At 30.1% G+C, this 24,890-nt stretch overlaps 1 protein-coding gene across 9 annotated transcripts; it reads right to left on the bottom strand.

Moving 5' to 3' along the window:
• Positions 1-7,536: 7,536 nt before the first annotated feature.
• On the bottom strand, positions 7,537-14,286 carry LOC110649616 (probable plastid-lipid-associated protein 12, chloroplastic). 9 transcript variants are annotated; one of them, XM_058145603.1, is made up of 12 exons: positions 13,930-14,024; positions 13,791-13,844; positions 11,754-13,232; positions 11,232-11,306; positions 10,734-10,853; positions 9,573-9,764; positions 9,325-9,408; positions 9,135-9,227; positions 8,812-8,886; positions 8,609-8,688; positions 7,945-8,052; positions 7,537-7,860 (listed from the first exon to the last, which is right to left on the bottom strand). In XM_058145603.1, the coding sequence occupies exons 3-12, from the start codon at positions 11,844-11,846 to the stop codon at positions 7,773-7,775; spliced, it is 1,008 nt and encodes a 335-aa protein (XP_058001586.1). In that variant the 5' UTR covers positions 11,847-13,232; positions 13,791-13,844; positions 13,930-14,024; the 3' UTR covers positions 7,537-7,772. The 9 variants fall into 9 exon arrangements, with proteins under 9 accessions (XP_058001586.1, XP_058001587.1, XP_058001593.1 ...); XM_058145604.1 differs by having other exon boundaries at positions 11,754-13,011; positions 13,930-13,995; XM_058145610.1 differs by lacking the exon at positions 13,930-14,024 and having other exon boundaries at positions 11,754-11,939; positions 12,032-12,114; positions 13,791-13,808.
• Positions 14,287-24,890: the final 10,604 nt, after the last annotated feature.

Below are 24,890 nucleotides of genomic sequence, written 5' to 3'. Positions count from 1 at the left end.
AATGCAACTCCTTTCTTCTTATCTTCATCCTTGTTTGACTTGAGAGCAATGCTTTTCTTCTTCTTTTGCTCATTTTCAACTTCATCTTTCTTATATACCATCTCATGTGCAATGAGAGATCCAATGAGTTCATCATAGGTGAAAGTTTTAAAATCTTTGGTATCTTGGATAACTGTAGTCTTTGCTTCCCAAGATTTTGGAAGTGATCTAAGAATTTTCTTCACAAGTTCAGCTTCCTCAAATCTTTTACCAAGTGCTTTGAGAAGATTTACAAGATCAGTGAACCTTGTACTCATATCCGCAATTGATTCTCCTGGCTTCATTTCGAACAGCTCATAATCTCGGATAAGGAGGTTTGCTTTGGACTCTTTGACAACATCAGTTCCTTTATAAGTGACCTCAAGCTTATGCCAAATTTCCTTAGCAGATTGACATCTTAAAACACGATTGTATTCATTAAGGTCAAGTGAACAATGCAAAATATTAATAGCTTTAGCATTTATAGAAATTTTCTTCCAATCATTGTCATAATATTCATCTTCATGTTTTGGTACTTTTGTAGTTCCTTGACCATTCTTTTGAGGAACATGTGGACCATTTTTAATAATTCTCCATGCATCAATATCTACAGATTGTATGAAATTTCTCATTCTTACTTTCCAAAATGAACAATTAGTGCCATTGAAGAGTGATGGTCTAGTGATTGAGTAACCTTCAGCTAGTGGTGCAGGTATACCGGTAGTGTTGCTAGATGAACCAGCCATTATGGATCACTCCAAGGTTGTAACACCCTAAGCAAGAGAGACAGGCTCTGATACCAATTTGTTATCCCAAAATAGTCCAAGAGAGGGGGTGAATTGGACTTTAACAATTTTTCGGCCCTTGCTTATAGCCTAATGAAAAATTATGGCTTTGTTCAACTAGTTGCTCCTTAATATATAATGACAGTGATATATATTTCAATAAAGTGTTCCTAAATTGCAATTTAAACTTTAATCAATATTTATAGCAATTTTTTTAACATAACATGCACCACAAGATATTCAACTAGTTTCTCATCATACTCATAAATCCTCAAATATACCAACTCAATCTATTTATTCAACATTCAATGTCATGTATAAAAATTAAATTGCACAAAAGTAAAGAGGTTAAGTAGGGTGGCCACGGTTCGGTTTCGAACCGGAACCGAGCCGGAACCGGTTCGGTCGAAACCGGACCGAAACCAGTCAAAACCGGAACCGGCTTCAAACCGGACCGAAACCGGTCAAAACCGGAACCGGCTTCAAACCGGACCGAAACCGTCCTTCTACGGTTTGGTTCAGGTTCATAATTTTTAAAAACCGTGAACCGGCAATTTCGAACCGGATTGAACCGGCGGTTCCAAACTAGACCAAACTGGTGATTTAAATACAAAAAAATTCAATAAATATTTCACTTTACTCCTAATTCATATATATATATATATATATATATATATATATATATATATATCATTAATTCTTTACACAATTATTCTCTACACTCTCTTTAATTCTTAATACTCTTTCAATTTCTCTCAAATTTTCTAAATAATTATTTTCTACACTCCTTTTAATTCTCAGTACTTTCACAATTCCCCTTCTTTATTATTTTTATGCTCACTGAAATTTTTAATACTATCTCAATTACTCTGTTATTATTTTATATCTTTAATAAAATTTTCAATACCCTCTATTTTGATTTTTTTTTCTTTTATGTTTTTTTAATTATCAATTATCATATAATTTTTTTAAAAATGGCAAGTAATACTCAATTTAACTCAATTCAACTAAGCTTTTATCCCAAAAATTTATTGGGATCTGCTATATGGATTCTCTTTCTCCACTCTAAACGATTTTGGGTTAAATCCTCGGAAATGTATAATGCTTCTAAGTCATGTTGTACTATTCTCCTCCAAGTTAGTTTAGGTTTACCTATTATTTTCTTTCTATCCTCAACCCAATATGCTCTACTTGTCTAATTGGAGCTTTCCTATGTCTATACTTCACATGACCAAACTACCTCAATCTCCTTTTTCTCAACTTATAACTGAAAATTTTGATTACTCTAAATTCTAAATGGATATATAGGCAAAATTAAGTTCATGCACATTTTTCTAATTTTTTTTTAAATTAATTTTATCTCTAATTTTTTAATAAGTTCAAGTCTTTGCTTATTAAATTTTTCTTAAAAATAAGTTATTTTATTTTGATTGAAAGATTTTTAAGAAAAATTAAAATATTTTTTACAAATATAACTTAAATTATAAATCAATAAAATTTTCCTCTAATTTTTTCCTTTAAGTTGCTCTTAAACCGCTTTCAAACCGTCTTGAACTGTCATTTTTCGAACTATCCTTTAAACCGTTTTAAACCGGGGCTCGAACCAGAACCGGCGATTCAAGAACCGTCTTCCAAACCGTCCCATGACGGTTTGGTTCAGGTTCATGATTTCATTGAACCTGAACCGGAAGTTCAGAAACCGTAACCGGCGGTTCCTGAACCGTGGCCACCCCTAAGGTTAAGGTTAGAGAGATCAAACACAATTATTTTTATAGTGGTTCGGCTTAACTAGCCTACATCCACTCTCTCAAAGAACCCTCTTTGAGTCTTCTCTCCACTATTTGCTCTTTTAAAGGCAAGAGATCAAAAGCCCTTTACACTTTTTCAACACCAAGCTTTTACCAAGGTAGCTCGAACCTTTGACAAGTGCTATCTCAAGCACTCACACTCTCAAGCTTCAATAAGTGCTTGTACAACCTCTCTTAAATGCAATTCAAAGTTTTAGTACTCACTCTCACTTAATACAAATCAAGCTATAAAAAAGAGATGAGTAGATTTGCCAATGGTAGCTCAAAGATTTTAAAACTCTTGAATGAAAGCAATAAATGAAAAATCAAAGTTGGAGTTCAAATGTAAGCTTTCATCAAGTGTAAAATGAAGTAAAGAAAGTGTATTTATAATCCCAAATCATTTTAGTCCGTTTGAAATCTTTTTGGAACGTTATACACTCTGCTCAAGACAAAATAGCCATTATTTTGTCTTTTTGTGGGAAGTTGAGCAACTCTGATCATTTAGCAAACTAATGAAATTTCGGCAACAGTAGTAAACTAGTTAGTAAACTAATGTTTTAGCAAATAAGTTAGCAAATTAATTCAATAGCTGCATGTCTCAACTTGTAATATTTAAAAAAATCTGATTTAGACATTAAGAAAAACATTTTCCAATAGTAATATCCAAGGTCATGATGAGAGAAAATTTTTAAAAGAAAATTTAATTTTGAGCTCCATTAGACTAAACTTTCATCTATTCTTTTCACATAAGTCCTAAGACTCAATTTCTAACTCTATGTCTTTCATACCTTTACCTTGAGTATTGGCTTACATAATCTTGTCCTTTCTCATCTTGGATTTGTCTTGAGATGCCTTTGAGTATTCTTCCTCCTTAGATGCAACTTCAAAGATTCTTTAGGAATAAGAGAAAGAATCTACACATCACTTTAAAGTTGGGTTAGATAGATTCTATTTGAGTTTTATTATCATCAAAATCAATGCTCATTTTGAGCTACACGAGGTCAACAGTTATTATTTGACTAGTTCTAGTGTCATGTCAGCTTGTAACACAAAGAAAATGTGAGGTCGGTAACCGAATGACTAGCCACTCCAACCCTCAAGTTAGAGATTGATTTGAGAGATAATTAAGGTACAATTCAATGGAGAATTGTAGTAGTATAGAAAGCGTACCTAATTTGAGTTTATGTCCTTGATATTTAGAGATTGAAGGTTGTGGAGTGCCATTTGAATTTATTGGCATGAATCTCAATATGTTCGGCTCCTATCCCATGATTCACGCTTATAATTCTTCCTTCATGGTTGTCTTTTTATATCAATGTTGGTTTGGATATTGCTTGGATATGTTGGGCGAGCGTGTTGTCCTATTACTACTCAGATATCTTTGAGAGTTTATGCTAAGTTCAGGACTAACTGAGCATTATGATTGTCATCCTAACTAGGCCGAGCCTTTTTAATGATCAGGGTAGTTATTGATTAAGAGTTTTTTACGGTGTTTGACTTTCTAACTAAGTTTTTGACTTTTTGATTTACACGCTGGCTTTTATTGACTTTTTAACTCAATTTTGACTTGTTTATATCACTTAGTTATACTTTTCTAAGTAATCATTTATATTTATTAATCTTGCATTCAAATGAGAAATTTTAAATATAAAATTTAAATTTAATAAAATTATAAGTTTTCTTTAATTGATTAGAGTTCTGAATTTATATTAGAGTACTATGTAGAGAACATTTTATTTAAAAATGAATTTAAAATAGTTTATAAAAACAGTATTATTTAAAATTTATTTTAAAAAAATTCCCAATAAGTAAAATGATAATAGAAAAATCAAAATTTCAATCAAAAAGTGAATGTAATTGAGTTAATAGAAGGTGATATGGAAACTAAACATTGCGAATATGATGATGTAGGAGAAATTAAATTTAATAAAATGGAAAATATATAAATAAAATATAATAAAGATGGTATACATTTGAAGGCCTGCTCAATGACTTCATGTATAATGCAAGAAGCATATGGGCAAGATTGGTCATAAATTGTTGGACTCAGCTGCCCATTTGCAAGCCATCCTCCAATCAATATTGCATAAGCTAAACCAAGAACCATTGCTAATTGAGCTGGAGAATGCATTATTTTCTTTCTTTTTGTCTTCTCTCTCTTAATTACAAGTGAATGATCGTAGCTTAAACTTCCATTATGTTGAGGCGCAGAAGCAGGATATAGGAAGCTGAGACACCACGCATACCTACATTAATTAATTGTCTTTTTTTAATAATTATTTTTTTAAATAACCGCAGATATGATTTAATCCGGATTGATTATTACAAGTAAATTTGGAATAAGTCTTCATATTTGACATTCTTTTTTTGCAATTTTTTTTTTATTATTTTCTAGGATTAGAGGGTTAAATTTGCCCAAAATCACTTTTTGGATTGAATAAGTCCAAAATTTTTAATTAAAGGCCAATTAAGTCCATCACTTATCAGAATGAGGCATTTATGAGACATGCCGTGAACATCAAGTGGTACCTTTTTCATATAATTTTAATTTTTTATTTTCTTTCTATTTTTTTGCACATGAAAAAATCATGTATAAATTATTTTTGTATTAAAAATTATGAAAAAAATTATTTTTAGGCTCTTTACAATATTCTTGATTTTATTTAATTTTTTGTTAAAGTTTAATGTAGGACTAAAATTGATTTTCAAAGGGATCTTCTTAAAAATAATATTGTATTCTTTTTTCTTTAAATGACATAAAAAAAAATAGTTAATTACTTACAAATTTTGCAAAAATTATTTGTAGGTATTTTCAATATTATTAATTTTTTTAACGTGAAAATTTTCATGTTTGATGCAAGGAAATTTTACAATATTTTGTTTTTAATTTTACACAATTAATTTTTTTTCTTTATGATTATTTTGGATGCACTTCTATTTCATATGTTGGAAATCTGACAAGAGAAAATTAATTTAGTCTTAAAATGAAATTTACATGTTAATTTGTGCTTAAACTTGAATTTGGATAAATTTGACCCTCGCCTCAAAATTTAGGGTGAATTTGACCTTTTCTTTCAATTTTTTTAATTACTTTCATTGTGCGTCTATTTCACACGCTGAAATTCTAACAATAGAGGGTTAATTTGGCCTTAAAATGGAAGATATGGACTGATGAGGAACGAAACTTCAATTTAGGCAAATTTGACCTTTGCCTCAAAGTTTAAGGGCAAATTTGACTTTTTTACAATTAATTAATCTCATCAAATTTATTATCTTTGCTTTGAATCAAATAGGAAGTTAATAAAAAGCTTCAATAATTGAAATTTCTTATAAATTTATTTAACAAAAATATTTATATATAACAAATTATAAAATTATAAATATTTTATTTGATTCCATTCCATTAATCATTTATTTATTAAATGAAAATCATAACTGACTTAGTTGAATTAATAATTTTTTATATTGTTTTATGATATATATTTTTTTATGTGGGAATTTTCAAAATATAATTTATTTGGAGATTTATTTATTTTTTTAGAGATTTTATAATGCTATTTTCAAAATCCTTTTTCTTATTTATAGAATAATTTAAAGAATAGTTCGAATTAATCACTCTATAATTTATTGATTAGAATTCAATTCCTTTAATTAGTATTAATTAGGAAGTAATTCATTTTTTTTTATAGAATTCAACCCAGTGATGTTGCCGTGAGTTTCTTTTACTAGTCTTAGTGTCATGTCAGCCTGAAAGACAAAAAGTGTGAAATCGGTATTAATGACCAGTGACTACAAGCCTCATGTTAAAGATTAATTTGAGAGCTAATGAAAGTACAATTTAATGGAGAATTTTAATAGTACAAAAAACGTGCATGATTTGAGTTTTTGTCCTTGATATTTATAGATTGAAAGCTGCAGAGAGCCATTTGAATTTATTGGCATAAATCTCAAGATGTTTGGCTCCTATCCTATGATTCATGCATACAATTCTGCCTCCATGGTTGTCTTTTTATATCAACGATTGTTTGGATGTTGCTTGAGTATGTTGGATGAACATGCTGTCCTACTGCTACTCTGATGTCTTGAGAGTTGATGCTCATTTTGGGACTAACTAAGCTTTATGATGCTCGTGCTAACCAAGCTAAGCCTTTTTAATGCTCGGGCTAGTTGTTGGTCAGGATTTTTTGTTTGTGTTTGACTTTCTGGCCAAATTTTTAACTTTTTAACCGACATGCTAGTTTTTACTGACTTTTTGACTCGATTTTGGCCGACTTATATCACTTTGTTATACCATTTATTTTATTTTATTTTTAATTTTTTTATTTAAATTAATTTGAAAATTTAATTCAAAAATCAATAAAATTAAATAATTAAACTTACTATTTTTTCTAAATCAAGAAATAAAAATTTAACCTAAAAATTAAAAAGTTGAACATTTAATTTTTTTTATTTAAATTAATAAATAAAGAAATTTAATCTAGAATTTTTAATTTTTAAGCTGAATTCAAATTAAAATTTCTACGGTAATTTAGATAGAAAATTGAAAATAAATTAAATTAAATTAAATATCTTCAATAAATGGAAGAGTGAGATTGAACATTTAGCCGAGACGAAAATACATAAATAGAAACCTAACGACTTACTTGCATGAGGCAAGTGGATTCAAGTAGAACTTCCCAAGAAAGAAGTGTACCAAGCTATTTTGTTTGGTATGCACTATTAAATCAAGTTTCTTAGAAATAAAAAAAGAAAAAGTTTCTTGGAAATAAAATGGTCCAACTTCCTCTCCATGAGAGAAGTTACTCACCAAGAAGGAATAGCCTAGAGAAAGACACGCACACACACAAACAATATATATATATATATATATATATATATATATATATATATATATATATATATATATATATATAAAGAGCTATACTTCTTAGAAAATGCACATGTAAAACCGAAAACATCCTAAATTATATTTACTAGGAAATAAACTTCCTAAGAAGTATATTTTTCAGAAGTAGACCATCATATACAAAACAAGGCCTAAATATCCCGCCTTTTCTGGTTTTGGCTAAAGAGTAAATGGCAATATCGCCTGCAATTAGCATTTCCCTTTGCCTAATGCTGTAGATATACAAAGTATAACATCATAAAATTTAATCTTTCTTGCGATGCACCAACTGGCCTATTTCTGCTTTGTTCCATCTGTCCGTACATGCACAAATACATAATTATTATACCCCTTGCTAATTCTGACCTTTTCATCACTATACCTGCAATATGTACACCATATTTTAGCAGATAGTGGGATAGGTACTTTGATAGGTCATATAAAGGAGATTGAATTCAAGTCTTACAGCAGCTCTAGGTTGATCTTGGTTTCCATCTCTAATGGATATCCATATGGACCTGCAATGATCGCTGCATCGTCCATTATAACATCGTATTTGTTGGTTCCAGATTTCCTGCAAATATTTGATAGGCATTGGCTAATTGAGAGAGGGAAAAAAAAAAACTGAAATATTGAAGGGTGCTACTTATGTAAATGTCATGGAAGATTATTTAAAAGCTTCCCTAATTCACAAGACATTTCCCAACCAAAACAAAATCTATTTCTCTCAATCCTAGTCCCTTGATTTCTTCACTTTAATTTTCTTAAACCTCTGAAATAACATCATACTTAGTTTCCCTACTGCCATTATCACCACCCTTGTTTCCCTTTACTACAAAATCAATCCTTTCCTTGATCTCCAATCTTGTCAAAAGAACAATACACTTGATACACACGTCTCCACATAAACAAGATACAAGCTTCTATAATGAATTCAAAGTGTATTGGAATTTTAGAATTCTCGAATCTGATAATCAATCAGAATTTAATGTGTTTTGGTGATATAATTAATTTTGACATTCTTCTTCATCCCGCAACTTTTACATAGCTCTACTTCTATGTATGGAATTATCAATCAAAGATAATAGATGCAGAATAGATATTTTTGCATAAAAATTTGAGAAACTCACTCATATGTTCCAGTCATGGAGAATCTAAGCCCAAGCAAGATGTCAACCACAAACTTCAGTTGCCCATTCTTTTTGACAATCTAAGAAGTGAAATGAGGAAAGTGAGGAAGTGAAATGGTCAAACAGGATGAATCCATGAAAGAAAGAGTCATATGCACTATATCATCATTATCAGAATAAAAAAGACATTGTTCATTTTATACCTGCTTGCCCATAAGACCATTGGCAGCATTTTCTAACCAACTGTCTGTCTCCGTCTGCAATATAAAAAATGCTAACTTAAGCAGAGTGCCAAGTAAAACCTTGGCAATGTCACATGAATACTCATGAATTAAGTTGAAAGAATCTACTTAAAAAATAAAAAAAATAATTAAAAAAAAAACAATAGTGAATGCATAATAGACAAATGATTGAATTTGAATAATCCAAACCCCATTGAATATATTCAAATTTACTATCATTTTCAGAAGCTAATGAAGGCAATGGTGTTTCTACGTCAAACATAGATGTTAACATCATCAGTCACCTGTGAACTCCATATCATTTGCCATTCTCCCTCGAGGAGTTCTATTTCGTCTTTAGCAATGTTCTTATTTAATGATATGAACTCATCTATTGTCTGTCAAAATTAAAGAGAAGTAATAATTAGCAGTATGGATATTACCAACAAAGTATTTCCTTCAACTTGCTATTCAAACAGTCAATCCCAATTTTACCTCTCTAACTTGTGATCCTGTAGAAATGGCTGCAAGCAATCTTTGCCTAGGTTCAGTTTTCTTTTGCAGCACAAATGTGGTGCCCTGCACTATAGATACATTGCTGTATGTCTTTAGCAAATTGAAACAACAGAAGATTTCCGAGTCAATATGTTCAATACAACACAAACCATCCCCCACCCACAAAAATGGAGAAGGCCGCATGAGGGCTCAATTAATATGCTGGATACCATGGAGTCTATATTTACCTTATTTCCCCTTGATATGCGAAGGTTTCCAGATGGGGACAAGTATGTAGTGTCCAACCAACCCTTTGCTTCATCACCAAGAATCCTGAATGGAACTGGATACGGAACTTTAAATGGTAAAAAGTTGAATGAAAATGCCGCTCTGTCAAATTGGAAAATGATTCGTTTTCCATTTTCAATGGCTGCTGCTGCCTGTGTAAAGACGAAAAATGCAAAATTTCAGAGAAAGAAAGCTGGAGCTATACAATATGACACAATAATTGAAATATGATCTTGCACAGAAATCCAGGACACAACCAGTATGTCTTTGACTATCCGAATTGTTTAACAGAATAATAGCATCAACTCAATTACATAAACAGGTGATGATATAATGGCATATGTTTGGAAGGTAATTCTAAGAAATGAAAGAAAGGAAGCAAGTCAAATTGTAAATGCGAGTACCATCTAGAATTTATCTTGAGACTCCTTGATATTCAAGATTGCAATTCACTCAATAGTTGGATGTCTAACATCACATGACTACTAAAGATATCTTATCAGCTGGCCACTTATCACAGAAGATAAGGACAGAAAACTCAAGGAGAAATGTTCTCTGTTGATACGAAGAAAAAATTGTGGTCAATGAAAAAGTTCAGATTAGAAATAACAAGAACAGAGTTGTTTTAAAGCCACTTTGCTTCATTCCCTCTATACCAAGGCATAGTTTGCTTGCTTAGGTAGGTTATCTGCTGCTCGAAGAAAGGAAAGATGAAGAATGTGTCAAATCCTTCTAATTTGTTAATTGTTATGCAGTGGATAGGTGAAGCTTTGGACCAAAAATTATGTTTTTCTCCTAAAGTTGATACGGAATGCATAATTTAAAATCTGGTGGAAAGGAGCCATACACTTCATCATAATATTTATGGGGATTCTACTTGTATCTTCCATGCAATAGCAAACGATGTGAAGTGCACGCTCAAAAGGCTGAAATGATGACAGAAGAAAGTTTCTAGTCTGGTCAATTATACTAAGATTTTATACAACTGGCAATAGAAGTTTATAAATTTGGTCTGGCAGTCATGTCAGAGTTCTTGCAGTCACTCTTTCAATAAAAGATAAATTTAGACATAGAAATTTCCAAAGAATTTGACAATCAAAAGATAGTGAGTGAGTTCATACCTCTACCTTTAGCTCACCTATTGCATCTGAGAACCTTACAATGTTAGATACACGTGGATCATTTGTCCGAAGGTATACGTCTTGAAATACACTAAAGAAGTCAACACCCACAAATGTTCTCTGCAAGCATATGCATACCAAATGAAAATAATTCAGCACAAAATATGGACGAAAACAATGAGAAGAAACACGTGCCATTTCAAAACAGCATTAAACCTGCTGAACAATTTGCCATTCTAAAGCATTTAAAGTTGAATTCACAATTTTCTAATCAGGTCTTGGGTTGAACAACAGGAGCGCTGAGATTCAAATTCTAGACCTTGTGCTCAGAAAGACTAAGCTTTGATAATATTAAAAAACTGTTCATCAGAAAAGCTAAAATTGTTGATGAGAGGCTAAGAATAGGTTTAATATCTGTAACATGCGCATGCATGCATGCACACACACACACACACACACACACACACACACACACATGATAGAGAAGTGTCCTCTAACCTGAATGGGAGATGCTGTCCCTGGTCTAGTTGTAAACATTAATTGCCAGCAACCTTCAATTAAATCTGAGTTCGTCTGTAGTTATTCAAAAACATGAGCACTTGCAAGGAACAACGCATTATGACAGATAACAAAGCAAAATCAAGACATAACATTTCTTTTCTAGACACTACAAAGCTTAATACAGGGGAAAGCAAATGGATTTCATAAAACTAGAGGCATATATATATGCAAGACTTGCCAAGAAGCAAAAGATAGTCATCAGGAAAAGACAATTTAAATGCTTCACAATTATCCAATATGGTAATTGATATTAAATGTAACTGTATTGTTGCTCCAATGTTGATCTCTACCCCTTTCCCCCCCGAACCCATTTTTTAGAAGAATAAATTTTATAGATTAGCCAACTTGGCAACGCAGTACATCAGAAAAAGCTAGAGCAAAACATTCTGGAGGAAGATCTTCCATCCAAATGCGAGTATCAGAAATAGATAGAGAGAGTTTTGCTAGGGAATGGGCAACCTTATTAGCTGAACGAGGAACAAATTGAAAGCATAAGCATGGGAAGAAAGATGAGAAGGAAATAGTATCCTTATTCCTTAACCACCAGCTCATGGTAAGGGCCTTGAGTAGTTGCTTGACCCAAAGCTTCCATATGAATTTTGAAATCACCTTCCACAATCACATACTGGAAACCATCATCTTTCGCTGCGTGAAGTTCAAAAAGAACAGCCTGTTCCTCTCCTAGGAGAACTGAGAAGAGAGAATTCTGCTAATTGGAACAGCCATCATTACCTCACCCTTATGATTTCATGCTACAAAGCGCAATCCACAAGAATATCCACAAAGCAAGCAGCATCTACATTGATCTTGGTATCCATACCTGGAAGGGGCAACCAAGGAACATTTGGTGAGTAAGTTGCAGGCTGGGAGTGGGGAGGGATGCTCTCCTGGAAAAGCCATAACACATCACAAGACATGGATAGAATATGTCGTACAGAGAGTTCCTTGGCCTTGAATTTCCATGGGTTTCAAGCAAACCAAATTCCCCAAAGTAGCATAACTGCCATTTCCATATAAGGAGCATAATAGTGATCAGGAAGGTTCAGAAACCAACCTGAAAAGAGAGTAGACAGACTGCTGGAAAGATCAACGCACAAGGGGCCATAATACCAAACTCAACTCGCAAAGTGGCATGCCAAGAGGGCATGCTCAATAGTTTCATAAGCCACGCCACGTCTAGGACACAATTGGTGATTTAAACGCATCTAGAATGCAAAACAGAAAGTGTGGGTAGCGCACCTTCCATTGCACGTCAGAGAAAGTATAGCACTTTTGGTGGGAGCTGAAGCTTCCATACCGCAGACCAGTTGATAGCGGAACAATCTGAACCAGATCCAGATAATGAAGAAGTTCCGAGAACAAGCAAGGTGACACACTCTCTTAACTTTAAAAATTTCTGTCTCCATCCCGTGCCAAATATAGCAATCCAGAGATCTTTGAGAACTCATCAGAATAGAGAGAATGATTCAGGCTTCCATAAGCCAGAAGTAAGAATAGACAAGGAGGCATTCCATTGAACAGTCTCAATCTCAATAAGGTCAGAAACCATGGCATTCGATGAAAAAAGGAGGGAGAGAAGACCCTATTTGACCTCCTGGATGACTGGGTAACTACAACGGAACTGGTAACAAATAACAATGTGCCACATGCAACATTGATGTACCAGCTTTTTTCCAAGCAAAGTAGACCTTCATGCATAGCTAGGGTTGAAACCCACCTGTGCATCAAAGAGACTTCCACAAGGATAATATCATGCTCTGAAAGCACGTGATGCTAAAGACTCAGAGACGGTCAATAGTCTCCAATACTGCTCAGCCACCATAGCTAGATTAAAAAACATTATAGATTATGAAAACACATCCCACCGTACACTGTCATTTTGTTCCAAGCAATCAAGTGAAGCTTTCGCTCCTCATTCTGTTCCAATATTTAGCTCCACTGTACACTCCAGAATTTATTTAGCACAACCGTTAAATGTACAATATATACACTCTGACCATCGATTATAATAACATCTACATGGGTTCACCATGATTTATAATCATAATAAAACCCTAGCAGATACAATGATCGTATCGTAAAAGAATAGCATAGGCCTTTCCCCTCCCTACTTTTATATGTATATATAATGTTTGCAAAAAAATCAAAAACAAATTTTTATTTGACTATATTTAAATTTTATCTTTTAAAGGTGGAAAAGTAAAATAAATTCTTATAAAAAAAAGAATTAAATCGAATTATTTAATCATAAAAACTAAATGCAATTGACTGAAATGCAAAATCAGTTTAAACTGAATGAACTGAAACGCATCATAATTCAGTTTGAACCAAAAGAACACATACCCTCTATAGCACTTAGTACCTGCACATCAGGGCAAGTATCCAAGCAGCAGATTATACACAAGAATTTTATTTCCTTTTTTCTTTCTTCTACAGGAAAAAAAAAGGGAAATACAAAACCAGTATAAAACTGAAAAAAAAAAATTGATCACATACCGGTTCAGAAACACCTTCTAAACCTTCCAGAACTTTCACTGCGCGCTCCACATCCTACAGAAAGTTAAAAAAAAAAAAAAAAGTCTTTATCATCTTCTAATAATATATAAATTAATCATGGATAATAATAATAATTAACCTGGAGTTGCTGAGGAGATGCGGATTTGCCCCGGCCTTGGATCCCAATAAGCGCATTGATCAAGTGAGTTTCAGGTTCAGAGAAAGAGATTGTTTGCTGCTGCTCCTCCGCAAGAGAAGAGCGGCAAACATGGAGACCTCTTCTACTGCCACATGCGTCAAGCTTGGATAATGGTAGCGTTTTTGAATTGAATTTGAGAAATGGGTCTAATCGTAGGCTTAAATTCACACCAACGCTAAGAGTCGAATTCATAGCCATTGTTGAAGAGACGATAATGGTTCTGTAATCTTTCAATTCCAAAAAAAGACAAACTGATAAGAATTTTATTCTTGGATTGTTCAACAATTTGGGGTTTGGGGATGAGAGTGAGATATGCGTAATCTGTCTCGTATTGGGAATGTGACACGTGGCTTCTTACCATTCAGAGACTTTTTTATTTTTGGCGCCAGTTCAAGTTAATGGGCTTCCTTTTATATTTTGAGTAAATTGCAATTTAGTACTTATATTTAGTGAAACTTATTTTTAATCCCTATATTTTTTGAACTTACCTGTTAAATCTCGATATTTTAATAAATTTACATATTTAGCCCATTAACATCACATTAATTTATCATTAATTTAAACAAAAATAACAAAAATACGATTTACTATATTTTCAACATAAAACAACTAAGTCTCAAAGGTCACTACAAGAAAATAAAAAAATAGCTATAAAAATTACTGATCAAATTTACTTCTATTTAGTAGGTAATTAAGATTACTAACGAATTACCGATGAAACTTTTTTTATCTATAAATTCATGCGTTGGTGATTTTCACCGACAAAATAGAATTCGTAGGTATTTTTATATATGAAATAGAATTCGTAGGTAATTTTATCGATGACAAAGCGTTCGTAGGTAATTATGCTGATAAAAATTTTGTAGCGAAATTGAAATTTTTTTGTAGGTAATTTCGTGAAAGTTATAGGCTAAAAACGAATTACTAACTATTTACTAATGAAAATTTTTGTCCCCGATTACCGACAAAAGAAATATGGTAGGTAAAATGAATTTAGAAATCTAAGAATTACCAATCAATTTTTTGGTCGGTAATAATTTTTAAAAATTTTTACCTATTATTTTATTTCGTAGGTAAATTTTTTAATATTTTTTTAAAATATTTACCTACTACTTTATTTCATAGGTAAGTTTTAAATATTTTTTAAAAAATATTTGCCTACCAAATGGTTTTGGTAGGTAATTTTTTTTTAATAATTTTAATAATTTTTACCTACCATATTGTTTCGTCGGTAAAATTTTTTAAAAATAATTTTATGCATTAAATTTTAATTATTAATAGCTTAAAAATAAATAATGCATAACAAATGCAAATAATAATAATAATAATAATAATAAAATCCAATAATATTATTAATATTAATACTCCATACATGTTATAAAATAAATATAAACTAAACAATACTATAAAAATATTAAAGTTTAATAAGTTAAAATTATGATACAAAACCATCAATCCTGATCTGGTGGAGGTGAAGGCGAAGTTGGAGGTAGAGGTATTGGTAAGCCTCTGACTAATCTCATCATTTCTTCCAACATTGATTGTCTCATGTCTTCCAAACGTGTCTCAAATTGCTCCTTGATAGCTTGTTTCTCTGCTTACCCCTGTTGCCTCTATTCTTCAAGTTGCTATGTAATAGCTTGTTTCTCTGCTTACCCCTGTTGCCTCTATTCTTCAAGTTGCTATGTAATAGCTTGTTTCTCTGCTTGCCTCTGTTGCCTCTCTTCTTCAAGTTGCTTATTCAAATGTTCTACTTCTTATTGTAAAACAGCATATTGAGGATCATGTGATGAGGACCCCCTAGAAGAAGATGCTCGACATGAGTGCTAAATGACAGATGATTGTGATCCAAGCTCATACACCATCCGTCTCTTTTGGCCAGCCTCAACAACATCCAAATAAATTTGATTCTCATCGATGGTGTCAGATGTAGTTTGTTGGAGCTCTTCTCTTCTAACCACTATCGCTTCCTATATGTAAAAAATAGAAAATTTTATATTAATTCATGATATGATATAATAGAAAAATTAATTTATTTGAAATAAATAATTAAGCACCTACATTTATTTGCCTCGACTTTTCATCTACAAATCTTTCTTTGTCATGGTTGCTAGTATGAGTTTGAACAAACAACTTATACCAATTGGGCCTTCGACCCAAATCTTTCTCCTGTAATATATAAACAAATAGTTATCCGGAATACACTATAATAAATCTAAAAAATTTATTTTGAAAAAAGAGGGACAGAGTTTCCCTATATTTTTTACATTTTGTCTTATCAGAAATCAACGAATATATAATAACTCAATCTCAAATCAATCCAAACAATTATTGAATGACAATTCCATCAACAATAATAATATTTGCTTATTATATAATAATTAATGAACTAAATATATATAATTAATGAACTATTTACCAACGAAATTTATTTGCCGGTAATTTTTGTAGCAATTTTTTTTTAATTTTTTGTAGTGGGTTTAGTAAACCTTCAATTTAATCCTTAGTTTTAACTTTATTTTTTTTCCATTCATTCTTTTGAAAAAGAAAATAATCCCCAAATATTATAAATACATACTATTAATCTTTTTTTATATATAAATTATTCATTAATATTATAACCCTTATATTCTTATAAATTATGACTAAATATTATAATTATTTATAAATAATCCAATATTTTTACAAATTGATTTCAAAATATTATAATTATTTACAAATACATCCTTATATTTTACAAATTGATCTCAAAATATTATAAATATTTATGAATAAGTCTATATATTTTTACAAATTAGCGCCTAAATATTATAATATTTATAAATAAGCTCCTATATTTTTAAAAATTGAACTAAAAAAATACTATCATTATTTACAAATAAACCCCCTATTTTTATAAATTAATCCTAAATATTATAATTATTTACTAATAAGCAATTATATTTTTACAAATTGATCACTATATGCTATAATTATTTGTAAATAAGCCTTAAATTTTTAAAAATTAATCTGTAAATATTATAATTATTACAAATAAACCCTTTATACTTTTACAAACTATACCTAAATATTATAATCATTTACAAATAAGTCTCTATTTTTATAAATTGATTCCAAAATTTTATAATTATTTACTAATATGCCCTTATATTTTACAAATTGATCATAAATATTCATCTCATACTGGGTATTTTAGTCCCTTGATTAAATGTATTTAAATTATAGTTATTAAATATTTTATTATATCACGTGTAAAATATAATATAATATTTTATGAAAGTCTCGATTTTTCCGTCAAATCCCTCTTGGTTCTCAATTGAAGACACCATGTTGACACCATAGCCACATCAGCTTTCAGTTTCTCTTCTCAATTTCACCTTCATCTTCATCTTCATCTTCACCCTTCCTCACAACTCGCATCGACGCCATAACCACAAAGCCCTACCTTTATCTTCATCTTCACATTCTCAATCTCTCACTGCCTCTCTAGTCTCCATTTCACTTCTCCTATCATTTTGATGTTCTAATTTAGATCCAAGCTTTCCATGAGAGGCTCTCAAGTCTCAATCATTCTCATCTTCCTTGCATAGGCAAAACCATAGCTGCAACTCTCACAACACAAAATAGCAACCAATGCATATTCGTGCAATATCTAGAGCTTTTCATCTTTGGCATACTCGATGGGATCTAGTTAGTGTAGAGGTTGTTTGTTTAATTATTGATTCTACTTTGGTTGTATATGTATGAGAAAATTCGTTATTGAAAAATTAATAATTTTATTGTCCTATAAATAATTTTATTATTCTCCCTTATCCTGTTAATATTTATAATCTTGTATATTTAAGATACTAATTATTAATTAAGTAAAAATAAAAAAAAAATTAATTTATCACAAAATATATATATTTTTAAAAATTATTAAATTATATGATTTATTTCTTAAGTTGATTCAATTCAGTTACTTTTATTTTTAAATTGAAATAATTGCGTATCTCAAATTTTACTATATCAATAAAATAATTTTCACATTAAAATTAAATTTAATTATTATTTTTTATTATTTTTTAATAGGGCTGTGCACGGTTCTTGGGTCTCAAATTGAATTGAAGAACTGTACTAAATCGAAAAAAACCATATCGAACCCAAGTTATTTTAATATTTTAGTTTGATTTTGATTCTTTACTAAAAATTGGAATCCTATTGAAACTATACCAAATCGAGAACTGGAGTTATACATATGTTTTTCTATGATTTTTTAGATATATTATATATTTTCAATATAATTAACTATGTTCTTATATGTATATATAAATATAAACTAAATACAATGTCATATTATATTTCATTTTTTTTATATTTTCTTAATAATTTTAGTTATAAATAAATTATATTACCTTATAACTCGTAATTATAAATGTGCTATTATATATATATATATATATATATATATAATGATTAAATATTACATAATTAATAAATAGTTAAAATATTTATTATACAATATATTTATACTATTGTATTATATAAGCAAAAAGTCTATTTTGGCCCTTTAAATTTTTTCAAAAAGTCAAATTAGTTCACAAAGTATTTTTAAGTACATTTAAACCCTTTAAGTTTTTAAAACAATACATTTAAGTCCAAACATAACAGAGTTTCAACAACGTTACATTGGAAAGAGTTACCCAGGCCTACTTGGTAATAAATAAGAACTAATTCTTGCGAAATGAGTAACTATAATCTCAGCAATCCAAAAATTTGAAGCAAAATCCTTAATTTGTAAATGGTTTCTCGGAAAATTCTTTAACTCACCATTGTTAAAGACATTCTCTCACACATTGATATTGGAAGAGAAAGACACATGTAGAGGTAGAGAATTCATATCAATTTCCATCTTATCTTCTTACTGTAATTAATTCGCAAATGCTACCTCAATAACCATTCTTCCCAATTTTACTTCACATACACAAATGATCCATTCCTTAACTCAAAAAATAACACAAAATAGAACTAAAACTACCATCCCTACCTCCTATATAGATCACAAATTGCTGCAAACAACAACCAAGAGGCAGTCAATGCTAGCAGGAGGACTTTTTTATTTTTGAGCCTCTTTGTACCTCCCATCACAATTTCCTCTTTCTTGCTTTCTATCAGAACTTTATGCTCTTTCATTACTATATCAACTTCCTCTAAAAATTAACCAGCCCTATCCATCTTCCTTAACCCCTTAATCTTATATTTCAGCTTTCTCTTCTCCCTCAACAAATCATTAATCAAATCATTCACCTAAGCAGGTGCCTTAGTATCAATTCAATCAAAATATCCACATTCTCTATAATCTCTATTCTACATATATATACAAAAAATTAAAACTCAATTCCCAAATTAATATCACCACATAATAGCAATAATATCTAATTTCATTAACCAAATTCACTTACCCAAAATTTCCCCCATCCAAAAAAAGTCTTACAGGATTTGTGTTCTTCTATGTTGTCCATATTTTAGCACGCATACGACAGTAGCACCTCACCAATGGGTCAACATCTTCAACATGCCCTCTTATGTGTGAACTGCCCTTTGCTAAAGCAAACGACTGTGCCAATGATGAAAATGAATTCATATCACCTTATTTCTCTCACAGATCCTCACAAATGGATCAAGAAACCATCTAAATTTGTTTAGGGTTTATACTAGATTTTAAGTGAATGGAGATGATGGCAAACAGTTGAAAAAAAACAGTGAAAGTCTATCATGTGACCACGTGACTATTTTTTTGTCCAAAATATGCTTATCACGAGACTTTTTTTTTTTTGTCCAAAATTTGGATTTAAATGTGCTATTTTAAAAACTTGAGGGATTTAAATAGATCTCGAAATACTTTAAGGGCTAATTTGACTTTTGATAACACTTAAAGGGCCAAAATGAGCCTTTTGCCTATTATATAATATATTTAATTGTAAATTATATATGCACCTTATAATTAAAGATTTTATAATTTAGAAATAGCTTATAGATATATTATATGATATATTATGTATTAATAACCTAATTCAAAACTTAAATATTAATTCAAGCATGACTTTTTAAGAAAATAATTATATAAAATTATTTGAAGAACCGAGAACAGATCCAGAACCGTACCAAACTGAACCAAAACAGAAGAATCAATAACTGTACTGAACCAGAATTGAAATAATGAAAAATCGAACCAGAATCAAACCGAAATTTCATTTCAATTCTAATTCCTAAATATACTCCAAGCCGAATTAGAATCATACACCCTTATACTTAAACTTAAGTTACCTCATTGGCAAGATCTCTCGATTAAACTGATTATATCAGCAAAGTAATTTTTTTTTTATTTATCCCAAAATAGAAGTTTCATTTTGATTTGATACAAAACTTTCCAAATTCAAAATCTCTCTCTCTCTCTCTCTCTCTCTCTCTCTCTCTCTCTCTCTCTCTCTCTATATATATATATATATATATATATACACACACACACTAAAGACTTAAAATTAGTTAACCAATAATTGATACTTGTATTCAATTGTTTGACTTTTGGTATAATTAAAAAATAAAAAATTTATTTAACAATATAAAATATTTATAATTTCTAAATTTCTAAAATATTTAAAATTTTATTTTCATTTATCTTTTTTATTTTTGTTAGACATAGAATTTACAAATTTTAAAATATTTAAAATTTTATTTTAATTTATTTTCTTTAGGCATAGAATTTACAAATTGCAACATATTTTAAATTTTTAATTATCCCAAATTTTGTTTTACTTTATTTAAAATAAACGAAATAAACCAGCAAAATAAGACTAATAAAAATTGAATTTCATTTCGTTTTTTTTTTTTGGGTCATGAGTATGCAAAAGGAAAAGATATAGTGGACGGATACTAGAGAATTGATTTATGAAAAGTAAAATTTTTTTTTACTTAAATTAATAATAAAAAAATAAAAAATATTTTATTTCTAAAATTTGAAAATGATAAATATCTGTATATTCTTAACTCAATAATTCTTCATAAAATACATTCATTCTACTTATCCAAATTTTTAACCATCTTCATACTTTGTTTAGGGTAAGGTGAGATTTTCTTTTTCTATTTTTTTAATTATATTATTATTTCTAAATTTATTATAATTTTTCTATTTGATTTCTTTTCAAACAAATTGAAAAAAAATGTAGAAGTACTATAGTTGATTAGGATTTTTTTTTTATTGAAAAATAAAATTGTAGTGTTTTTATGATTAACGAGGATTTTGGGTTCAAACACAAAAGAAGACACCGATTTGTAATAGTAGTTTTGTATACATGCAAGTGTCGCAGATCTTAAACATAATATTGTGGGTGACTTTATTAGGTTGAACATTCGATTCAAATTAAATTGACCTATTATAATCGAATTAATTGAATTATTATATTTTAAAAATTAAATTGAATTTAAATATATAAAAAATTAAACTAAATTAAATTACTCTAATTCAATTTGAACTGATCGGTTTTTGAGCTTTGACTTTTTTTTATTTAGGCTTTATTTTTTAATTATTTAATTTGATTTTAACCTTGATTTGAATATATAACCATTAGTCAATGAAATCAAATAATTTTTATATATAAAAATACACATAATACATACATTTCTTATAATAATAATAAAGTAATTTGGTTTGTTTCAGTTCAATCAATTTTTCTCCAAAACCGAACTAAACCGAAATGATCGAAATTTTTAAAATTTAAATTTTAAAATTGAACCAAATTACCTTAAAAATCGAACTCAATTACTAATTAGGACAATTTAATTTGTTTTATTCAGTTCAAACTAAATAATACTCGTCCCTAAATTTTATCATTCAACATTTATGAATGCTTTAGGTGAAATTCCTACTTCAACGTACCTGATATGTAAGGAAATTAAAGTCAAGTGCTTTTAATAATTAAAAGGTGAATATATGCATGGGCTACAACAATGAATAATTAATTGTCAATGAATAACACGATTTCTTTTTTTCTTGATTCAATACAGTACTCAGCTTTTCTTATTGAATTCAATCTCAGAAGATGGGTAAATGTATGTCAAGCACAGAGGCCAATAATTTCCTATAGGTCTCTGAGTGATTCCTAATCTTTTTAAGGGTTCAATCATTTTGCAGTGACTGCCTATCCAAGTTATGGCTCATTGGAGGTTCTGGGGTTGGCAAGTCATAGCTTCTGCTGAGATTTTTGGTGAGCATTTCTTAGTTTTTGGAGTGTAGTTATGTTTATTCATTTCAGTCCTGAAGGTAAATAATTACAAATTTTAAAATAAATTTTAATTGATGATGATTAACTGATTTATTTAATATTCTTTTACACGTGCAATGGCATACAATTTGCAAACTCAATCTATCTCACAACTGCCAATAGAGCAGCAAATATTGCACATCAGAAGAGCACCACACAACAACATTGTTGAAATGATAAGAGAAAATGATAAAAAAAAAAGTATAATGAAATTCATTTTAATTTTTCACCTTTTATATTCAACTACAGAAATTAAAATGTAATATATATTTATTACGTCTTTTATTTATTTTAAATAAACCTTCTATATTTTTTTCGTTTCTTTTTCATAATCTATAATTTAATTAAAATAAATAAAAATAAAATAAATATTTTTTTTTTCTGCAATTGACTTTGATTCGATTATATCTCAATTAAAAGTTTGGTTTAGTTCAATTTAAATATTCTTATTAGATGTAAAATAATATGAACAAAATAAAGTAAACACACAACATCATAATAAGTTTTTCCAATATACCTTAGTACCCAAATGAAAATATCAAATCATTAATTATTAAAGCTAAAAAAAGAAATTATTTCAAAAAATAAAAATAAAAGAAAAATCATCAATTAAACTAATCCTATCAACTATCCTAAAACTTAGAAGATCCTTCACCAGTTGAAGTTTACTCAATTTAAATTTAATAAAAATTAAAAATTATGATCACTACCGCGAGCAAATTACCAAGATAAACTTGGTTTCCAACAAGTTACTTAAAATTATTTGAAGAAAATTTAAGGCACTCATACTTATCATTTCAACACGGGACCTTATATTTTAAACCTCTTAATCTTTTAAATTTACATATGAATAATAATAATTAAAAAAATTCACTTGACAAATTTTAATTCAATTTATAATGAATTACATCGGATACTTTATTATTTAAGTACATAACACCCAAAAAGATTTTAAAAAATACACATAATAGTTTATTAGGCCAAGTTTCTTTCCTTAAGCCCATTAGCACTTTCCCCATAGAGCTACTAATAAATTGGGATCAATTTAGACAAATAGTTTCTTTAAGACCAGGCTGTCCAACAAATACAAATACTTAGGATTTAAGGAATTTCTTACGAAATTCAAAATGTTACATCACAAGCTAATATAAACTTCACCAGGTAACAAGAATTGCATTAAACAGTCATAAATTTTAATGCCTGCCATAGACCTTGGAATTTCGATTGCTTGGCCAGTCCACCAACCATAGGTCAAGACAATCTACGCTTAGATCTTCAGCATCTGGTTACCATAATTAGGTCACACAACCATCCACCAATGCGAAGATCACTCTAGCTACACACCATGATCAGCTAGACATCTTGCCAATTGCCACCTCCAACAAGAACTTAAGCCAATAAACCTACCCTCCACAACAAATAACGGCAAACAAACGGAGGAGACAGAAAGGCAAAGACAAGAAACATACGAAAAAATCGATTATAACTTCAAAGCCGTACTAGTAAATCAACTTGTTTTGTGATAGATTATGCATCCAGATAAGCTGGCAATCATAATGTGCATTATGCAGTCCACATACGTTTTTTCAAATGTCTTTGCTTTTATAATTCAATATTTACAGGGGAAACAAATGTCAATTAAAAGAAGATAAAACAGGTACAGCAAAGAAATGATAAATTGGCATCATGATGTTAAGCAATTAGAAGTGGAGTACGCAGATGAGTAAAGATGGGTAGAGGCATACAGAAAATTCCATTATTCTGAAGCATATGATTTCAAATCTGATTCTTTATAGTTCTCGTGTATATGAAACTTAACGGGCCATTACTTTTTTGCAATAAATTTTCAATTAGAACACATTAGAATTCCCAGCCTTCAAAATGCACACTTGCCTAAATGGCCCCCAAGTCAAATGGAAGACGCCAGCTAAAACAAAAATTTCTGCAAATGAGTCAGGTTGAGAGGAACCTCCACCAAACAGAATTGTGTCTCATTGGAACCCATTTGAGATTATGATTGATTGGCCAGCCAAAAGGAGAAGTGAGGGAAAAAAACTCGATGAAAAATAAGCAGAAAATTTTTCATCCATGAACTGAAACTACTGAACAACCACACAAAAGCATGAACTACTCTTTCTTACCACAACATGTGCAGGATGCAATGTTGCATGAACAAAGTTCACAAATGGAGATTGCAACATGACTGACACATGTGATGACAGCTGAGATTTGCAATGTAACTGACAAATGTGATGCAACTCCGGCCTTTAGCTTAGATTCAAGTGTTCCCCTTCCCCCTTTAAGATTCCATCAAGATGAGTAAATCAAAGGTTTTGATTCAAGTTCATCTTCTCCTCCCAAACAGAAAACAGGGTGAGAGATTAAATTCCTGAAGTAGTACCAATGTTAGAACGGTAAGTCATGCAACTGAAGGCTGAAAGGAAGTAGCATAAGCTATTCTCGAAAAAGGATAAACATTAGCTTTTTGTCAATTACAATGTACATATACGAGTATTTAGTTTAATTTTGAAAATAATAAAAATTTTTCAACAAAAATTCTTAAAATCTTTTACAACACTAATTGTACTTTTACGCACTAAA

The sequence above is a fragment of the Hevea brasiliensis genome, chromosome 4 (assembly GCF_030052815.1).
Source record: "Hevea brasiliensis isolate MT/VB/25A 57/8 chromosome 4, ASM3005281v1, whole genome shotgun sequence".
NCBI classification, from domain to species: domain Eukaryota; kingdom Viridiplantae; phylum Streptophyta; class Magnoliopsida; order Malpighiales; family Euphorbiaceae; genus Hevea; species Hevea brasiliensis.
Note: the sequence above shows the minus strand (reverse complement) of the source record. Positions and strands in the feature narration are given on the sequence as shown.

Excerpts from the sequence above, each read along its gene's own strand:
- LOC110649616 (XM_021804264.2), bottom strand. The coding sequence starts at position 14,187 with ATGGCTATGAATTCGACTCTTAGCGTTGGTGTGAATTTAAGCCTACGA. Across the intron at positions 13,845-13,929 it reads CATCTCCTCAGCAACTCCAG|GATGTGGAGCGCGCAGTGAA; the intron begins GTTAATTATTAT and ends AACTTTCTGTAG. Across the intron at positions 11,307-13,790 it reads TAGAAGGTGTTTCTGAACCG|ACGAACTCAGATTTAATTGA; the intron begins GTATGTGATCAA and ends GAATAACTACAG.